The following is a 20,075-nucleotide window of genomic DNA, read 5'->3' as shown; positions in this document are numbered from 1 at the left end:
ATATAATTATGGACCGATGTGGACCAATTTTTGCATGATTGTTAGAGACCATATACCAACATCATGTACCAAATTTCAGCCGGATCCGATGAAATTTGCTTCTCTTTGAGGCTCCGCAAGCCAAATCTGGGGATCGGTTTATATGGGGGCTATATATAATTATGGACCGATGTGGACCAATTTTTGCATGATTGTTAGAGACCATATACCAACACCATGTACTAAATTTCAGCCGGATCGGATGAAATATGCTTCTCTTAGAGGCTCCAAAAGCCAAATTTGGGGATCGGTTTATATGGGGGCTATATATAATTAAGGACCGATATGGACCAATTTTTGCATGATTGTTAGAGACCATATACCAACAACATGTACCAAATTTAAGCCGGATCGGATGAAATATGCTTCTCTTTGAGGCTCCGCAACCCAAATCTGGGGATCGGTTTATATGGGGGCTATATATAATTATGAACCGATGTGGACCAATTTCTGCATGGTAGTTAGAGACCATATACCAACACCATATACCAAATTTCAGCCGGATCGGATGAAATATGCTTCTGTTAGAGGCTCCACAAGCCAAATCTGAGGGTCCCTTTATATGGGGGCTATACGTAAAAGTGGACCGATATGGCCCATTTTCAATACCATCCGACCTACATCGATAACAACTACTTGTGCCAAGTTTCAAGTCGATAGCTTGTTTCGTTCGGAAGTTAGCGTGATTTCAACAGACGGACGGACGGATGGACATGCTTAGATCGACTCAGAATTTCACCACGACCCAGAATATATATACTTTATGGGGTCTTAGAGCAATATTTCGATGTGTTACAAACGGAATGACAAAGTTAAGATACCCCCATCCTATGATGGAGGGTATAAAAAAAGAATTCTTGTAAACAACAACCGTTCAAAAAAAAAAAAGCAAGCAAACGAACCAACAAAAGTGCCCCAATAGAAGAAAGTGAAGTGAATTCAGAGAGGAAAGCCAAGTCTATCTAGAAGAAAGCCAAGTCAAACCCAGGTAAGAGGTCTATTTTACAACAACAAGAATAGCAGAACAAACCGACAACTGAATATATAAATTAAAAGTAAGCTAAACTATTTAATAGAATTATTCCATATATAATTAGTATATACGTTAGATTATATTTTTATACATACATTCAAACAACTAATTTTATTAAAATAAAATAAAAATGGCCCTTCCAAATCAAATCCAATTAGATCCCATTAAATACCTTAATACAATCCCTCAGTATAATGGAAATCGGAATGACTTAACCAACTTTACTAGACTAATAGATAGGATATACCCGATGCTCAGGACATACGACGAATTATCACAATTATTATTTTCAGACATTATTAAAAGTAGGTTAACGGGTAGTGCTAAGGAAGTCATTGAAATAAATACTCAGGCCCAGTCGTGGACTGATATTAAAACTATTCTGGAAAATAATTTCGGGGAGAAGAAAAATTGCGAGGAATTATTTGACGAGCTAAGATCAGCAACATTCGAAACTAATACTATTGATTTGTATAATGATATAAAGCACAGACATAGACGTCTGAACAATAAAACACTTCAGGTCCTTGGTGAAGGCGAAGCAGTAAATCAAGTAGCCCACAACAACCGGAGATCTGCTCTGCACATTTTTAGAAACAAAATGCCAGAGCCGATGCGAACTGTACTAACATGTAGGAACCCCGTAACCCTGGAATCCCCGTAACAATGGACATATTATTTGCAAATGGATACGCCTACATGGGAAAGGATGGTAGAATCGTAAAAAAGAACGAGAAAGGGAAAAGACCGAATAAGGACGAACATAATGGAAATAGAGACTCCTCTGGACACAAAACAAATCACGGGAAAAAATATAATAATAATAAAAACAATGATTATAATAATTACTACCGAGAAAATAACAATTATCGAGCAAACAATCATAATTACAATCAAAATCACAACCAGAACGGACAGAACTATAACCAGCCGCCCCAACAAGAGCCGATGGAAGTTAACAATGCACAAATTTTCCAACCAACTTCTTCAAAGTGCAATTGCAACAATCAACACTACGGACATAATCAGCAATATAGTATATAACTCAACTGTCGAACGGAACGGACGTGTTTTTTTTAATAGCGGATAAAATCATCGTAATAAGTACCTACTACGAATTTCAAGTGTGGTGGGATATTAGGCCACCATGCAGAGAAATTCAAAGACATCCACTGGGTTGCTAACTTCAGGGCCCAGTGGACGGGTATCGACTGAAGTTATAAATTTGGGCAAAGACCAAGAGTTAGGCCCAATTAGTCGACCTGTAGACGGGTCGACAGGTGGCGACAATTTGACAAGTCGGACCTTTTCCAAGGTAACGGCATCAAAAGGAGGTAATCCCTCACGAAAGAGATTCAAAGAACGCAGAAATGCTTTGTTTATCCTAAAGAAATTAGGATCAGTCGACCCAAGCACGTTGTCGGCTAAACAAAGCGATTCCTTAAAATGGGCTCAAGGAATTCTTGAGGCTGGAAAAAGGGAACGATCACCGGATGAGCTGCCATCCTCCAAAAGGGATCAACGATCGTTTGCCTCAGTTGCTAAAGACAGCCTTGTGATGGCTATCATAAATAAAGGAGCATTGGACGGTATGGTTCCAAAGCAAAAATGGGGGGAAATTGAGAATGCTTTGTCTGGCGTCTACTCACAGGTGCTGGAAAAGTTTCCCGGCCCAGATCCTCGACACCAAGAGGCTGGTTGGTATCAAGGACGATTTAAGCTTGTCGCATTTGAGGACCAGAGGTCTATAGAATGTTTTAAAGCTGCTCTGATACTAATTGGTGAAGTTTGGGAGGGAGCTGCTCTAGAGTTAGTCGAGAAGAAAGACATACCGGCTAGACCAAGAGCACATGCGTGGATACCTGCAAACCCTCCTGACCCCGAATCTATTTTAAATAGACTGAAACAATGCAATCCAGATCTTCCAACAGCTGATTGGAAGGTTGGCCGTTTGGATGAAGTGGATGGGCCAAGACGGCATGCAGTGTTTATATTGAACACTCAGTCTTTACCACATCTAGCAAAGTCCCAGGGCCGTGTATGTTATGGCTTTCATTATATCCAAATGAAGGTGTATAAAAACGATCAGCTAAAGGATTCAGAAATGGACAAGCCTCTGTCTGAATCAGAAGTAAGCGGATCCTCTTGCGAAGTCGAGGGGGATACCAAGACATTTGAAGACATGGATAGATACCGTATGCGTGAGGAGGCTTCTACTGCCTCAGAACTCACCAAAGTTGAACCTATGGTTATTGCGAGAGTCACCGATATCTCTGAAGAGGACATTCTTGATGACTCGATTGAAGCGGCTGATGTGACGGTTGTTGAAAATCTCGAAATTGAGAATGCTTTGTCTGGCGTCTACTCACAGGTGCTGGAAAAGTGTCCCGGCCCAGATCCTCGACACCAAGAGGCTGGTTGGTATCAAGGACGATTTAAGCTAGTCGCATTTGAGGACCAGTGGTCTATAGAATGTTTTAAAGCTGCTCTGATACTAATTGGTGAAGTTTGGGAAGGAGCTGCTCTAGAGTTAGTCGAGAAGAAAGACATACCGGCTAGACCAAGAGCACATGCGTGGATACCTGCAAACCCTCCTGACCCCGAATCTATTTTAAATAGACTGAAACAATGCAATCCAGATCTTCCAACAGCTGATTGGAAGGTTGGCCGTTTGGATGAAGTGGATGGGCCAAGACGGCATGCAGTGTTTATATTGAACACTCAGTCTTTACCACATCTAGCAAAGTCCCAGGGCCGTGTATGTTATGGCTTTCATTATATCCAAATGAAGGTGTATAAAAACGATCAGCTAAAGGATTCAGAAATGGACAAGCCTCTGTCTGAATCAGAAGTAAGCGGATCCTCTTGCGAAATCGAGGGAGATACCAAGACATTTGAAGACATGGATAGATACCGTATGCGTGAGGAGGCTTCTACTGCCTCAGAACTCACCAAAGTTGAACCTATGGTTATTGCGAGAGTCACCGATATCTCTGAAGAGGACATTCTTGATGACTCGATTGAAGCGGCTGATGTGACGGTTGTTGAAAATCTCGATGGTCCTACGGATCCTCCAGATAAATCTTCATCATTGTAAGGCTGCATGTGCTGCCTTAAAAGTTCTCCTGATGAAAGGGGACATAGATATAGTTCTTATTCAAGAACCATATGTTTACAAAAACAAAATATGTGAATTAAGTACTCCGGGGTTCAAACTATTGCAGTATACTGGTAATGATGTAAATCGAGCCTGTATAATTGCTAAAAACGAGCTCAATTTGTTTCTGCTTCCCTCAATGTGCAATACAGACACTGTCGTTGCAAGTTTAGAAATAGCCAAATGCAAATATTGGGTATCTTCGGTCTACATGGGACATGACAGGGAGATGCCTCCATATGCCGTTAAGACCTTAGTGGAGGAGTCACTGAAAACAAAGACGAAACTCATTATGGGATGCGATGCGAATGCACATCATAGTATATGGGGAAGTAGTGATACTAATGCAAGGGGAGAGTCGCTAATAGAGTTTATTTTGCGTACTAATCTGGTAGTTTGCAACAAGGGAGATGTCCCAACCTTTGTCACTAAAAACAGGCAAGAGGTTTTGGACGTCACCTTGGCCTCGCAAGAACTAAATGAAATGATATCTGAGTGGCAGGTTTTAAGTGAACACAGCTTCTCAGATCATCGCTACATCAGTTTCAAATTTGATGTTCATATCACCAAGATCATATTTCCGCCAAATGTTAGGAAAGCTGACTGGAATAGGTATAGGGAATCGTTCAATATGATGATACCGGAAATAACAGAGACAAATATGAGAAATGTGCAAGATATCGAACACGCAGTGGAGCGGATTACTAAGGCCTTCAACATCTCACTGAAAGCTGCATGCCCTAGAGGAAAGCCAAGGGGGAAACATCGACCACCATGGTGGTCTACGGAATTAAGTAATATGAGGAAATCCTGCAGGAAGCTCTTTAACAAGGCAAAGTCCACCAGAGCCCCGGAGGACTGGGACGCTTACAAGAAGAATCTGAGAGGATACAAGCGAGAACTGAGAAAGGCTCAGCATAACTCTTGGAATGCTTACTGCAGCAGTATTGAGAATACGTCCGAGGCTTCCAGACTACGGAAGGTTCTAGCATCCACCAACTCCGCTCCAGGTTTCATTAAAACATCGGAGGGCAATTGTACAACGTCCAGTAAGGAGACGCTGGAGGTACTATTGGACACACATTTTCCTGGAAATCAGACGGTTGAACCATGTACTGGCGGTGCCACAGTTGCTCAGCGGTCGTTTCCTGTCGAGGAAATTGTATCGGAAACTAGAATAAGATGGGCGCTAAATAGCTTTGGACCATTCAAATCCCCTGGACCTGATGGAATTACTCCGGCGGAGTTACAAGCTGTAACTGACAAAATTATCCCCTGGTTGTCGGTGATATATAAAGGATGTATCAACTTATCATATATCCCAGGAAAGTGGAGGGAAACAAAAGTCGTTTTCATACCTAAAGCGGGAAAAGCCTCTCACTCGAGGGCGAAGGATTTCCGACCAATCAGCTTATCCTCATTCCTACTTAAGACTCTGGAGAGGATGATAGATATTTATCTTAGAACTAGCATCGATTCAAGTTTGTTCTCGAAACGACAGCATGCATACTCGAAGGGCAGGTCTACTGAGACCGCACTACATGAACTAGTCAGCTTTATTGAAAGCTCACTATCTGTCAAAGAATACACAATCGTGGCGTTTCTAGACATCGAAGGGGCGTTCAATAATGTCCATCCGAGCTCGATATTAAATGGACTGACAACTCTGAATGTTGATCCATGTATACTCAGGCTGTTAGACGAACTGCTAATGAAGAGACGTATTTCAGCCACACTAGGACAAGCAAACATACAAAGGTATGTGAACAGAGGCACTCCCCAAGGAGGAGTCCTATCACCTCTTCTTTGGAATGTTGCTATAAATAGCCTTCTGGTTACTCTAGAAAAAGAAAGGATAAAAGTGGTGGCATACGCAGATGATGTGGCTCTGGCAGTCAGGGGAAAATTCCCATCCACAATCAGAGATATTATTCAGAGGGCCCTCCGGATGACTGAGAAATGGGCGAAAGACAATGGTCTTGGGGTAAATCCTGCAAAGACAGAATTAGTCATGTACTGCAAAGATCGCAAAACTCCCACGGTTAGGCCCATTTCCTTAGGGGGTATTGAAATTCCCTTTAGGGAGTGTGCAAAATTCCTTGGCGTTATTTTGGACAGGAAGCTGAACTTTAAGCTTAATATTGAAGAAAGGGCGAGGAAAGCAACGGTAGCTTTCAATTTCAATTCAAGTGTTCTTTATTTCTTTTAGCATTACAAAAATACATATTAGTGTATACAATTAATAAGCCTTATTAAGTAAAATAAAAGAACAATACAGCATGGGTTTTTAAAACCCGTCTGCCGGAAAAAAGAGTTTTACGAATAGTATTAATAATTGAATTCATTTATCAAAAATTTTCTATAATTTAAAGCTTCCTTTAAAAACTTATACAAATCTAACCAGCAAAAATCTTCACCTCCATTTAGACAATGAATTATGTCATTGTGAGATAATATAGATTGATTGAAGTATCTCAAGCGTATCACATTTAGTACTGGACATCTGCCTATGATATGATTAATAGTTTCGATTTCTCCCAAGTTACATAACGAGCATCGTTGATCTTGTGATGTAACATGTGTATTTCCGTTCAACCAAAATAGGTCCCCTCTGGCTTTCATTATATAAGTAATTTGATCGAGAGTAAAATTTTCGTTACAATACATGACACCGACGTTGAGATCTAAATGTCTATAAAATCGAGTTTCGCTTTCCTGAGCTTTTTGTAAGTTTGCATTATAAGAATGTGCAGTAATTTTATTAAGAATTTCCTGGCATGCATACAACCAATTGACTTTATTAGACGTTACGTTATTTGTGGAAATGTTATGGTTAAGAAGTTGTCTTCTAAAATCCTTAAACCAGCTTATATTTAATTCAAGGAGCTTTGATGCAAGGGTATGTGGTAATCTGCGGTCGTCAAGGTCAAACAACAGTTTTCCTAAGTATGACAAATGTCGATTGTATGTATAAATATAACCCGGTTCGTAGCCAGTTTCCAGAGATATTATATAATTTGGTGTATTTTCTGGTAACTTTAAAATTCTTTTAATAAAATAGCGGTAGAGTTTTTCTACTTCCTCAAAATAGGAATTTCCCCAAATCTCAGCACCATAACTATGTATTGACCGGCATACCGATAGAAACAGCTTCCATTTCGCCTTCAGAGGGACTGATGATTTTACAATGAAGTTACTCCATGTTGAATTTATAGACAATTTGGCTGCAACATTTTTCTTGTCAAGGTGTTTTTTAAAAGTCATTTTGGGCGTCAGAATGAGTCCAAGGTATTTATATTCATTTACTACTCTAATAGATTCTCCCATAAATGACCATTTTTCGTTGTTTGCCAGACGACCTCCTTTCCTAAAGACCATGATCTCTGATTTGGCTTGATTAACTTCCATGCCCCATTTTAAACAATATGTTTGTAGGTTGTTTATCATCTGTTGCAATGTACTTGGGTCTTCTGCCAGTATTACTATATCGTCCGCATACATAAGGAGACGTATATTGATGTTGTCTATGAAGAGACCTGCTTCGAGTTGGTCATGTAGATCATTCAGGTATAAAGCAAACAGAATTGGTGACAGTAAGCAGCCTTGTTTAACTCCTGTGACAGTTGCGAAGTACTCTGAGTACTCTGTACCTGTCCACACAGCCGACTTCGTACTTGCATATATCTGTTCCAGAAATCTTACAATTTTTGAAGAGAGGCCAATCTCGTGTAATTTATATATCAATAGATGTCGAGGAACTCTATCGAAAGCAGACTTAAAATCAACAAAATATGCGTAAACCTTTTTGTTCTCGTTCATCTTAATACTAATTATTGCCATCAGGTTGAAGATATTGTCTATCGTCGAGTACCCTTTTCTGAAACCAGCTTGAAATTCGTTTAAAACATGGTATCTATTCACCCATTCTGTAACTCTATCATTGATCATGCCAATCATTAATTTTCCGACACAGTTCATAAAAGTGATACCTCTATAATTGTTAACATCATTTATATTTCCTTTTTTATGTATTGGAAAAATTACTCCAGAACGAAATGATTCGTAATCATCACAGCCATTTAGAATTTGTGTAAAGCGAAGGCATAGTGTTTCTAAAAACTCGTCGGTGGCGTGTATGAAGAATTCGTAGGGAATCCGATCCTCTCCGGGCGCTTTATTTGAGCTTAGTTTTCTGAACAGATCTTTTATTTCTGTAAGCGTAAAATCTCTATCCAACAGGCTATCAACTCTCATAATGGGTGCATAATGAATGTGAACAAAGTTACATATCGGATTTAGCAACGATTCAAAGTGACTTCTTAAGGAAGCTGCGGAGATACCACAACCAAAACAAGCTTCAGTTTGTCTAATTTCATTGGCCAATTTCCACCATGCTTTGCTATCCGAAACCGTATCTAACCTCTGCTCAATTATCTTGTAATAGTCGACTTTTTTCTGTCTACATAGCCTTCCGTATAAAACTTTTTGTTCAATATACATTGATCTGTCAGCTATTCTACCTGATTTTCGGAAGGATTTTAACCTTTTCATAGTTTTTTCTCTTTCTTTCAAACACTCTTTGTCGAACCATTTACTTTTGTAACAGGCATTTCTTGCTACACTTATCGGGCATGAATCTTGTATACATTTAATAATGTCTCCAAGACATGGATTTACAGGCAAATTAGTTAAACCCATATTTAGTGAGTTTTGGTAAGCATTTTTATTTGTATTTTTCCATTTCAGTTTTGGCAATAGGCCAATTCTTTTGTCTTTGTTGTGAGTTTCAGAAGGGACTTTTAGCGTAAGCACTATAGGAAAATGATCTGACCAGATTTTGTCTTCCACTTCGAAGCTGTATATATATTTCATCATATGCATTGAGGCGACAGTTAAGTCTATTACAGAATTGCCATTAGTATTTGCAAACGTAAATTTTCCATTTACGTCTCCCTGTATTCTCCCATTTAGCACTACCAAACCATTATCATTACAAAACTCAATGAATTTTCTTCCATTCGAGTTAACTATTTTGTCTTCAGACTTTCTGATTCCAGAATAGTTTCCTATTATTTCTTCAGGAATTTCTTGTTCTTCACCAATACGAATGTTGAGATCTCCAATAATAATTTTTGGCCGATCGTTGATATCAACAGCAGCTTTTAATGTCTCGAAATCGTCAATCCAATTTGCTCCCCTTAAATATGTTGGAAGAATTTCAAATTTATATGTAGTAAACTCACATTGGAGTATATCCTGAGTTCCTCGATGTGTAATTGAATGTTTGAAACCTATTTCTTCTAATTCCTTTTTGACGCCATATAATTGACCACCTATACCTCTTCCTCTGCTACTGTTTCTAGATGCTGCTTTCCAATAAATATTGTAATCTTTAAATTTTTTTCCATAATCTGCTTGATTTTTCTGTTCGACATGAGTTTCCGATAGTAAAAAGATATCAAAACTGTTCAAATATTCATAAAAGGTTTGGTAAAGATTTTTGCTCCCTAGACCATGAACATTGTATGAAACAATTCTTAAAAAATATTCTTCTTGTTCTGCGTCTTCTCCTTGGTTGATCTTTTCATTAATAATATTACAATTTGTTTCGCTCTTATTATTAATATTATTATTTGTAAATTTGTTTGTTTTTCTTAGTTTTTTGCAAATAAAATACTGGCCAAATGCTCATAATTTATATTTACTGTATGTATAGCTTCTCCATAATACTCCTTTAGCACCTCAAGTCCACTAGAATGACCGTGCTTCAGCTCGTTTTGCGAGTTCCAATAAAGAGATTTTCCCTCTACAACTAACTGCTCCCCTCTTACACCAATCCTTTTACTTTTGTTGATTTTTTGAAGCTCTCGTTTTAGCAATAGCATAATCTTCTTTCTTTCAAGACGTGCGCCACTTAAGTCCTTCTCAATGTATATATCCGAGCCCGCTAGGTACTTAGTTCTTTTCAAAATTTCTGCCACCATTTTTGTCGACGTCAGCTCTACTAAAATAGTCATCTTGTCATTGGATTCTTGGATTTTATGCAATCTCTCTATTTCGGGTTCTATACTCATTTTTAAATTATGCCGAAAAAGAGACTTTATGGCTCCAAACATTGATTTTTGTTTGGGTAACCCTCTAACAATTAGTTTGGCTCTTCCCAATATGTCTTCCACTTTCTGCAGACGTTTGTCATCCTCTTTTTCTCGCCTTTGAGCTTTTGAATTTCTGCTTTCAATTGCTGGTTTTCATCCGTTAGCCTCTTAATATCCTCTTGAACAACTTCAATATTATTTTTAATAGCCATGATATCTGATTTGGTAGCTAAATTTTCTAATTTCTCATCTAATATTTTGGACATTGATTCTTGCATCATTTTCATTAGCTCTACAGTTGTCATATTCCCTACCGAAGAAGAATTTTCTGGTGAGATTTCCATTATTCTCCGTTTCACATTTTGTTCAATACGACCCACTGTGTTGCATTTAACCACTGGTGCATTTACTGGAGTGTTTGACATACTTTTAGGGGGAAGTTCAAATGTTTGCAATTATAACGGACAGATTTTCTGTTTAGATTGTTCTGCTTCCTCTTCTTCTGAGAATTTTGACGCACTACGGCTTAACGTGCCAAAATATTCGATATGGCAACCACAAAAACCCTTATTTGTCAGAAAGGGATAAACACAGCTGTTTTATATTTTGTAAACATTTATAATTCTCTTAGAAATTGAGTTTTTTCTTTCACGAAAAAAAAAACAGCCAACCAAAAAACTTCTGTGAAAGTTTGTGACTTTTATAATTGATTTTGTGTCGAATTTAACAACCGCAGATACTTTACTCCAATATTCTCGGCTCGGTACACTTAAACTCCTTCACCTGATGATGTCTTTAAAAATGATTCAGGCCGTATATCGCATTTGCCGTAGACAAATACGGGACCAAACAAAAGGACAACCACTCCCGGTAAAAACTTCACTCGTTTTCGGTAGCTTTATACTCGTGCAAAAAGGCAATAGGGAAAAATTGCAAAAAGGCAATAGGGAAAAATAAAACCAAAAATTGTACATTGGCTATACACGGCAGTGGTTAGACCTATAATGCTATATGGTGTTGTAGTCTGGTGGCCGGCACTTCACCAGCCGACAAGTTTAGACAAAGTTCAGCGTATGGCGTGCTTGTGTATCTCAGGTGCATTCAGCAAGACAGGAACAAACTCCCTTAATGTCATACTGCATCTATTGCCTTTAGACATTTTGGCCAAACAGTCAGCTGCAACAACGGCTGTGCGGTTGCGCGAGCTATCGCTGTGGTCGGAAAAAAGTTACGGTCACAGTTCGGTACTCAAAATAATGCCAGATGTGCCTAACGTAGTGGATTACACTTTGGCGAGTCCACTTTTCGACAAAAAGTTTGAGACTCTAATTCCCAACAGTGAGGCGTGGTGTACACGGACCCCGGGGAATAAAAGATATATAGATTTCTACACTGATGGCTCCAAATTGGATGGCCAAGTGGGTTTCGGAGTATATTCTAAAGATCTGGAACTTCGAATAGCGAAAAGATTACCTGATCACTGTAGTGTTTTTCAGGCTGAAATATTAGCAATAAAAGAGGTGGCGAATTGGCTGAGAAGTAATGTTCCAAAAAATGTGGGCATTAATATATACTCAGACAGTCAACCTGCAATAAAATCCTTGGACTCTGTGTTCCTCAACTCGAAAACGGCCATCGATTGCCGCAAATCTCTCAATGAGATGGCTGAGCAGTACAATATTCACCTAATATGGGTGCCTGGCCATAGGAACATACCGGGGAACTGCGAAGCGGATGAGTTGGCAAGGCTAGGGACTACCTTACATATTCCAGGGGAACTAGAATTTGTTGGTATGCCCCTAGCTACCTGCAAGCTCATGCTGCGTGAGAAGGCTGTTATGATGGCAAATGTTCGATGGGAGAATTGCAAGGGTTGTAACGACACCAAGCAAATATGGCCCCATTTCAACTTAAACCGCACACTAGATATGCTAATGTTCTCGAGACGTCAGATATCACTCCTGATATCTGCTATAACGGGTCGTTGCCTGATAGGAGATTTTGCAAAAACTATTGGCGCGAAGTATAATGACTATTGTATGAGCTGTCATGATGCGGAGGAAAAAGAATCAATTAAACACCTCTTGTGTGAGTGTCCTGCATTTTGTGTAAAGCGCAAGCAACTTTTAGGAGCATATAGCTTCAGATTACTGGCGGATCTGGAAAACGTTAACTTAAGCAGTCTGCTAATATTTTTGGAACAATCTGGTTGGTTCAACAAAGAAAAATAATCAAGAAGGTTCAGCGGTTAAAACTAGAAGTGCCCATATGTAATAGGTACTTTTAGTTAATGTGGTATCACAATGGACTGAATAGTCTAAGTGAGCCTGAATCTTAATCGGGCTGCCACTTTAACCTAACCTAACCTAATATAACGGATACAATAGACAAAACTACAACCAACCTCTAGATCCTGAACAAAACAACCAGAATCATGCCCAAAATTTTCAGCCGACAGCCTCAATGGAAACCTACCATATATAATGGTAAAAACAAAGCTAGGACGTTTAAAATTCATCATTGATACAGGAGCAACGCACTCCATAATCAATCCTGGAATTTGTGATCCTAGATGGAAAATTCCCTGCGATGTGGCAAAATTAAAGACTTTACAACACACAATTACAATTTCGGAAAAAGTAGCAGTACCAGTTTTTAAAGAATTCGGTACTATTACAGATAAAAAATTAGAAAAATTGAAGAAACTGAAATTCCTATTCGATATACCAACGATGGTATTGAATATTATTTCGAAGAAAAGGGATTACATGAAATCATGTTACCAGTAGAACAGGAAAAGGGTCTAATATACAACCCACAAACCATCTTAAGCGATAAGAATATCGAAATTATGGAAGGTGTATATGAAGCCAAAAATTATAAAATTAATGCTCTAGTTAAAGTAAATGGAAATTTACCACAAAGAGTTATGCTAGAAACACAAGGAACATATGAAGTAACATCTGAAAAACTTGAAAAACCTATAACGGAACTAATTATGTTAGATCACTTAAACGAAGATGAGCACAAGAAACTTATACCAATTATTAAAAAATATAAAGACATATTCTATACTGAAGATAGTGATCTTACTTTTACTAATGCAATCAAGCATGAAATAAGGAAAGTTAATAATATACCTATTGCAGCAAAAACATATAGATATCCTTATATACATAAAGAAGAAGTCAAAAAACAAATAAAAGAAATGTTAGATAAACAAATAATAAGACCTAGTCATTCGCCTTATTCTGCACCAGTCTGGATAGTCCCAAAAAGGATGGATGCTAGTGGTAAAACTAAATGGAGACTTGTCGTAGATTATAGAAAAATCAATGAGATAACCATAGATGACAAATATCCAATCCCAAACATTGATGAAATCCTAGAGAAATTAGGACGCTGTCAGTACTTGACAACACTCGATTTGGCGAAAGGATTCCACCAAATCGAAATCCACGAAAAGGATATTCCAAAGACTGCATTTAATGTGGAAGGCGGTCATTACGAATTTCTTCGTATGCCATTCGGACTGAAAACAGCTCCGGCCACTTTCCAGCGTTTAATGAATAATGTCTTGGGCGATTTAATCAATAAAATTTGTTTAGTTTATTTAGACGATATAATTATATTCTCGACCTCTCTCTTAGAACACATAGAATCAATCATAAAAATATTTCGCAGTCTTAAAGAAGTCAATTTGAAAGTTCAGTTAGATAAAAGCGAATTCATGAAAAGGGAGACAAACTTTCTTGGACACGTAGTATCCGAAGAAGGTATCAGACCAAATCCTGATAAAATAATATGCGTACAAAAATTCCCTTTGCCAAAGACTCAAAAAGAAATAAAACAATTTCTTGGATTATCCGGTTATTACCGCAAGTTTATGAAAGATTATTCTAACATAGCCAAGCCAATGACTAGATATCTGAAAAGGACTCCGTTATCGACGTTGAGAATATAGAATATAAAGAAGCATTTGAATCTCTTAAAAGACTTCTTACAAACCCTCCCGTTTTAGTATATCCAAATTTTAATCAAAAATTCGTTCTTCAAACCGATGCAAGCAATTTTGCTTTAGGAGCTGTTCTATCCCAGAATGGCCATCCTATTTGTTATGCAAGTCGAGGTCTAAATGGCTCAGAACAGAATTACAGTACGATAGAGAAGGAACTTCTTGCTATAGTGTGGTCAACAAAGTACTTTAGACCATACCTATTCGGAAGACGATTTATAATCGAGACGGATCACAGACCTTTAGTTTGGTTATTTTCTATGAAGGAACCAAATTCAAGACTAATTAGATGGAGACTTAGTTTACAAGAGTACGATTTTGATGTACAATATAAGAAAGGTATTATGAACGGTAATGCAGACGCACTATCCAGAGTAGAAATCAATTTCAATGAAGAAGAAAGAGAAGAAGTCTTACTCAATATTATTTCTGAAACAAATAATCCAATCAATTTCTATCGAACAAATTGTAATACAAAAGACAGTGTCAGGATCACTGAAGATAAAAAATGAATAGATTTTCAAGAATAACAAAAAGACAATTTATGCTAAAACCTTTGATGAGAACACACTAATAACTCTTTTAAAAAATCATTTTAACCCAGATAAAACTAATGCAATTTTCGTAAACGATGAGTCTGTTTTCAATGGACTGATGGTTTTGACAAATATTTTGCTGAGAATAAAGATTTCAAAATCATACGCTGTAAATATCTTCTTAAAGGTGTAACAGATGAAAATGAGCTAACAGAAATTATAGAAAAAGAACATAGAAAAAATAATCATAGAGGAATTAATGAAAATTTTGCGGAACTAAAATTCGAATTTTACCACCCACAACTAAAGCTACGTATAACACAATTTATTAACAATTGTGACATATGTAACAAAGAAAAATATGACAGAAAACCGATAAAAGAACAATACAAAATTACAGAAACACCTGATTCTCAAAACATGCTCAAGCTATAAGAATCAAAGATAGATCTTGGATCGAATTTAAGAAGGCACTTACCCAATATCTTTCAACAGTCGGAAGTATAAAAAAATTTATTATGGATAATGAATTAGGATTCAAAGCATTGCCTCTTCGAGAATTTTTAAGAGAACAAGATATAGAAGTACACTATACCTCTAATAATAACCATACCTCAAACGCAGATGTCGAAAGACTCCATAATACAATCAATGAACATATCCGAATTTTGAAACATGACCCTAACAGAGATACAGAAAGTGTTGAAGAGAAAATGTATAGAATAGTAATGTATTATAATAATACAATACATTCGACAACTTGTAAAAAACCAATAGATTTTAAAAACGGAACAGTAAGCCAAGATGAGTATCCCTTGATTAAAGAAAAAATTGTAAAAACAAAAGAAAAGATCATTAATAAATTGAATGAAACACGTGAGAACGTAGATATCCAAACAGGACCAATATATTTAAAAGATGAGCGAGGAGAAAAAAATCATTCCAAATTCCGAAAAGTAGTAGTATCCCAATTAGACGACGACCATATAATAAGAGATAGGAATTTTAAATACTATAAATCTCATATAAAAAGAAACTTCAGAATACTGAGGAAAATCAAGCGTCAACATAACTTAACTATACTATCTTTTCTAGGTGAAACTACAAATATTCATATTACTGCTCATTTCAATGGTGAATACTACTAAAACTCAATTAATGGAAATACAAGACCTAACGGATAATGATGGCTACATCCCAATAAGGGAAAGTGACATAAGGATCGTTGATCATTACTGGTGAATTTACCATTTAATAAACCTAACACACTACTACAATACTATTGAAATTATTGAGAACAATATTAATTCATTACATGGTTCAATATCAGATTTAATGCCGTTGCTTGATACAACGCTAAATAATTTTAATCTTTTGAAAATAAAATTAGACAATCAGTCACCAAATTTTAGAATCAGACGAGGGTTAATAAATGGATTAGGTACAGGACTAAAATACATAACAGGAAATATGGACAGTGATGACGAACAGGAAATCAGATCAATTCTTAAAAACCTAACAACGATTACTGATACTAACTCAATTGAAATAGGAAATATAACGCGTATAAGTAAAATACTTTCTGTACAAATTAAAAATGTCACAACTCCTATCAATAGATAACAGCATATAGTAAAAACATATATTAATAAATTTCGGAATGAAATCGAGAATAAAATATCTACACTAGAAGACGAAGTAACTTTCCTAAGACATATTTTCCAGATTGATAATGACATAAATTTACTGAAGACTCATATTGATGACATTGCGACGGTTATACTAGTAAACTAGGAATAATACCGACAGATTTACTAGATGAACAAGAAATTGAAATAGTAAATGACTTTGGAAAATATACTAAGACAAAAGTTTCCGTTTCCTTTGAAAAAACCCAAATAATCAGTATCCTTTCCATTCCCCAATTTTCCAATATATCCTTTACACAAATAATTTTTGAACCAATACCCAATAAAATGAATAAATCTTTATTTTTAAGAGAAAACAAAGTCTTAATTGACGAAAATCAAAATATATATTTACCAAATATATCTAGTTTATATAAGAATCTAAAAAATATTAATGATCAATGTATTTTAAGTATTTCCAAAAATGAAACAGCAAGTTGCACACTTAAAGATAATAAAAACACTGAAATAAAGGAAATTAAAGAAGGGGTAATCATCTTCTTCTTCTATAGTAACTTTACAACTAATTGTATTTATGATAGAAACAATTCAAGTATAAGTCACTATTTTTTAATCAAATTTGAAAATTGTAAAATCAATGTTGGAAATTTAACGTTCGAAAATGAAAAATTAGTCGCACAAAAGTGTCTTGTAAATTTAAGGACCATTTTGACTTCCACATAGTTCAACAAATTTACTTTAATATAGTTCATTTTTCGTAACCACAACGAAAATTAACTTAGCTAAAGCAAAACTTATAAAAATTCAGTAAATAATTTTTAGTTCACTAACTACGAAATGGGAAGGATTTTTCCTTAAATAAATTTCCAACACAGTAGTTAATGCATCGTTGATTCTATTATAAAAATACATGGGCAATATAAAAATCTTTCGAAAAAATTTCGAAAAACGTTCATCTGTCGTGCTGTTACTGCCAGCAAACTCTTCGTTTTCGAAGGCTTGCTAGTGATTCGTTAAAGAAAGTTTCGCGATATCTATAATTGATCGTTAACGAATCTATTTCGAATTCGTTTTCGTATTCGATATCGTTCGGCTTTCTAAGGTTTTCTATACTGTTTTATTCCCATTATAAGTTGCGTAGTAAAAGAAAATTTTCAAGTTTGTTTTTATTTTATTACAACACAATATAGATAATTATAATTGTTCTTCAACCGTCGAACTGAACGGACGTGTTTTTTTAATAGCGGAGTATTTCATCGTAATAAGTACTTATTACGAATTTCACGTGTGGTGGAAATAATAAACCACCATGCAGCGAAATTCAAAGCCATCCACTGGGTTGCTAACTTCAGGGCCCAGTGGACGGGTAACGACTGAAGTTATAAATTTGGGCATCGACCAAGAGTCAGGCCCAATTAGTCGACCTGTAGACGGGTCGACTGGCGGTGACACTTTGGCAAGTCGAACCTTTTCTAAGGTGACGACATCAAAAGGAGGCAATCCCTCTCGAAAGAGATTCAAGGAACGAAGAAATGCTTTGTTTATCCTAAAGAAATTAGGATCAGTCGACCCAAGCACGTTGTCGGCTAAGCAAAGCGATTCCTTAAAATGGGCTCAAGGAATTCTTGAAGCTGGAAAAAGGGAACGATCACCGGATGAGCTGCCATCCTCTAAACGGGATCAAAGATCGTTTGCCTCAGTTGCAAAAGACAGCCTTGTGATGGCTATTATTAATAAAGGAGCATTGGACGGTATGATTCCAAGGCAAAAATGGGGGGAAATTGAGAACGCGATGTCTGGTGTCTACTCAGAGGTGCGAAAAAAGTTTCCCGGACCAAGTCCTCGACGGCAAGATGCTGGATGGTATCAAGGACGATATAAGTTAATAGCTTTTGCAGACCAGAGGTCTATGGATTGCTTTAAAGCTGCATTGATGCTAATTGGTGAAGTTTGGGAAGGAGCCGCTTTGGAGTTAGTCGATAAAAAAGACATACCGGCTAAACCTAGAGCACATGCATGGATACCGGCAAACCCTCCTGATCCTGAGTCAATACTAGAGAGACTAAAAGAATGTAACCCAGATCTTCCAACCGCCGATTGGAAGGTTGGTCGTTTGGATGAGGTGGATGGACCAAGACGACATGCGGTGTTTATATTAAACATAGAGTCGCTGCCACATCTAGCCCAGACCCAAGGACGCGTAAGTTATGGCTTTCATGATATCCATATGAAGGTATACAAAAGCGATCAGCCAAAGGATTCCGAAACGGACAAGCCTCCGGTAGAGTCAGCAGTGGAAAAATCTCCTAGCGAAGCCGAAGGAGACATAAAACCTGCAGACTATGGCGAAAATCATATGCGGGAAGTTTCTACAGGCTCAAGCCTCACCAAAACTGAACCGCGGATTGTTGCGAGAGACACCGAGATCTGTGAAGAGGAAGCCCTTGATGACTCAATAGAAGCGGCTGATGTGACGGTGGTTGAAAATTTGGATGGTTCTACGGTTCCTCCAGATAAATCTTCACCATTGTAAGGCCGCTTGTGCTGCCTTAAAAGTTCTCCTGATGAAAGGAGACATAGATATAGTTCTTATTCAAGAACCATACATATATAAGAACAAGATCTGTGAATTAAGCACTCCGGGTTTCAAACTTTTGCATAATACCGGTACCGATATAAATCGAGCATGTATAATTGCTAAAAACGAACTAAACTTGTTTCTGCTTCCTTCATTGAGCAATGCAGACACTGTCGTAGCCAGTCTAGAGATATCCACATGCAAATATTGGGTATCTTCGGTCTACATGGGACATGATAGGGAGATGCCACCCTGTGCCGTTAAGACCTTAGTTGAGGAGTCACTAAAAACAAAGACAAAACTCATTATGGGATGCGATGCAAATGCACATCATAGTATTTGGGGAAGTAGTGATACTAATGCAAGGGGAGAGTCGCTAATAGAGTTTATTTTGCGTACTAACCTGGTAGTTTGCAATAAGGGAGATGCACCAACCTTCGTCACCAGGAACAGACAAGAGGTTTTGGACGTAACGTTGACCTCTCCGGAACTGAATGATAAGATATCTGAGTGGCAAGTTTTGAGGGAACATAACTTCTCAGATCAGTTTCAGATTGGCCAAATATTAGGAAAGCTGATTGGAAGAGGTATAGGGAATCGTTCAATTTGATGATACCGGAAATGCCAGAGACAAATATGGGCACTGTGCAAGATATCGAGCACGCAGTGGAGCGGATTACTAAGGCCTTCAACATGTCACTGAAAGCTGCTTGCCCTAAGGGAGAGCCAAGGGGAAAAAATTGGCCGCCATGGTGGACTACAGAGTTAAGTAATATGAGGAAATCCTGCAGGAAGCTCTTTAACAAAGCAAAGTCCACCAGAGCCCCGGAGGACTGGGACGCTTACAAGAAGAATCTGAGAGGATACAAGCGAGAACTGAGAAAGGCTCAGCATAACTCTTGGAATGCTTACTGCAGCAGTATTGAGAATACGTCCGAGGCTTCCAGACTACGGAAGGTTCTAGCATCCACCA

At 37.5% G+C, this 20,075-nt stretch overlaps 1 protein-coding gene across 1 annotated transcript; it reads left to right on the top strand.

Annotated features, from left to right (window-relative positions):
- Positions 1-1,202: 1,202 nt before the first annotated feature.
- Positions 1,203-1,736, top strand: LOC142235630 (uncharacterized). Its single transcript, XM_075306892.1, has one exon. The coding sequence runs from the start codon at positions 1,203-1,205 to the stop codon at positions 1,734-1,736; it is 534 nt and encodes a 177-aa protein (XP_075163007.1).
- Positions 1,737-20,075: the final 18,339 nt, after the last annotated feature.

The sequence above is a fragment of the Haematobia irritans genome, chromosome 4 (assembly GCF_050003625.1).
Source record: "Haematobia irritans isolate KBUSLIRL chromosome 4, ASM5000362v1, whole genome shotgun sequence".
Classification (NCBI taxonomy): domain Eukaryota; kingdom Metazoa; phylum Arthropoda; class Insecta; order Diptera; family Muscidae; genus Haematobia; species Haematobia irritans.
Note: the sequence above shows the minus strand (reverse complement) of the source record. Positions and strands in the feature narration are given on the sequence as shown.

What these genes read in the sequence shown, in the direction of transcription:
- LOC142235630 (XM_075306892.1), top strand. Translation starts at nt 1,203, where the DNA reads ATGGCCCTTCCAAATCAAATCCAATTAGATCCCATTAAATACCTTAAT.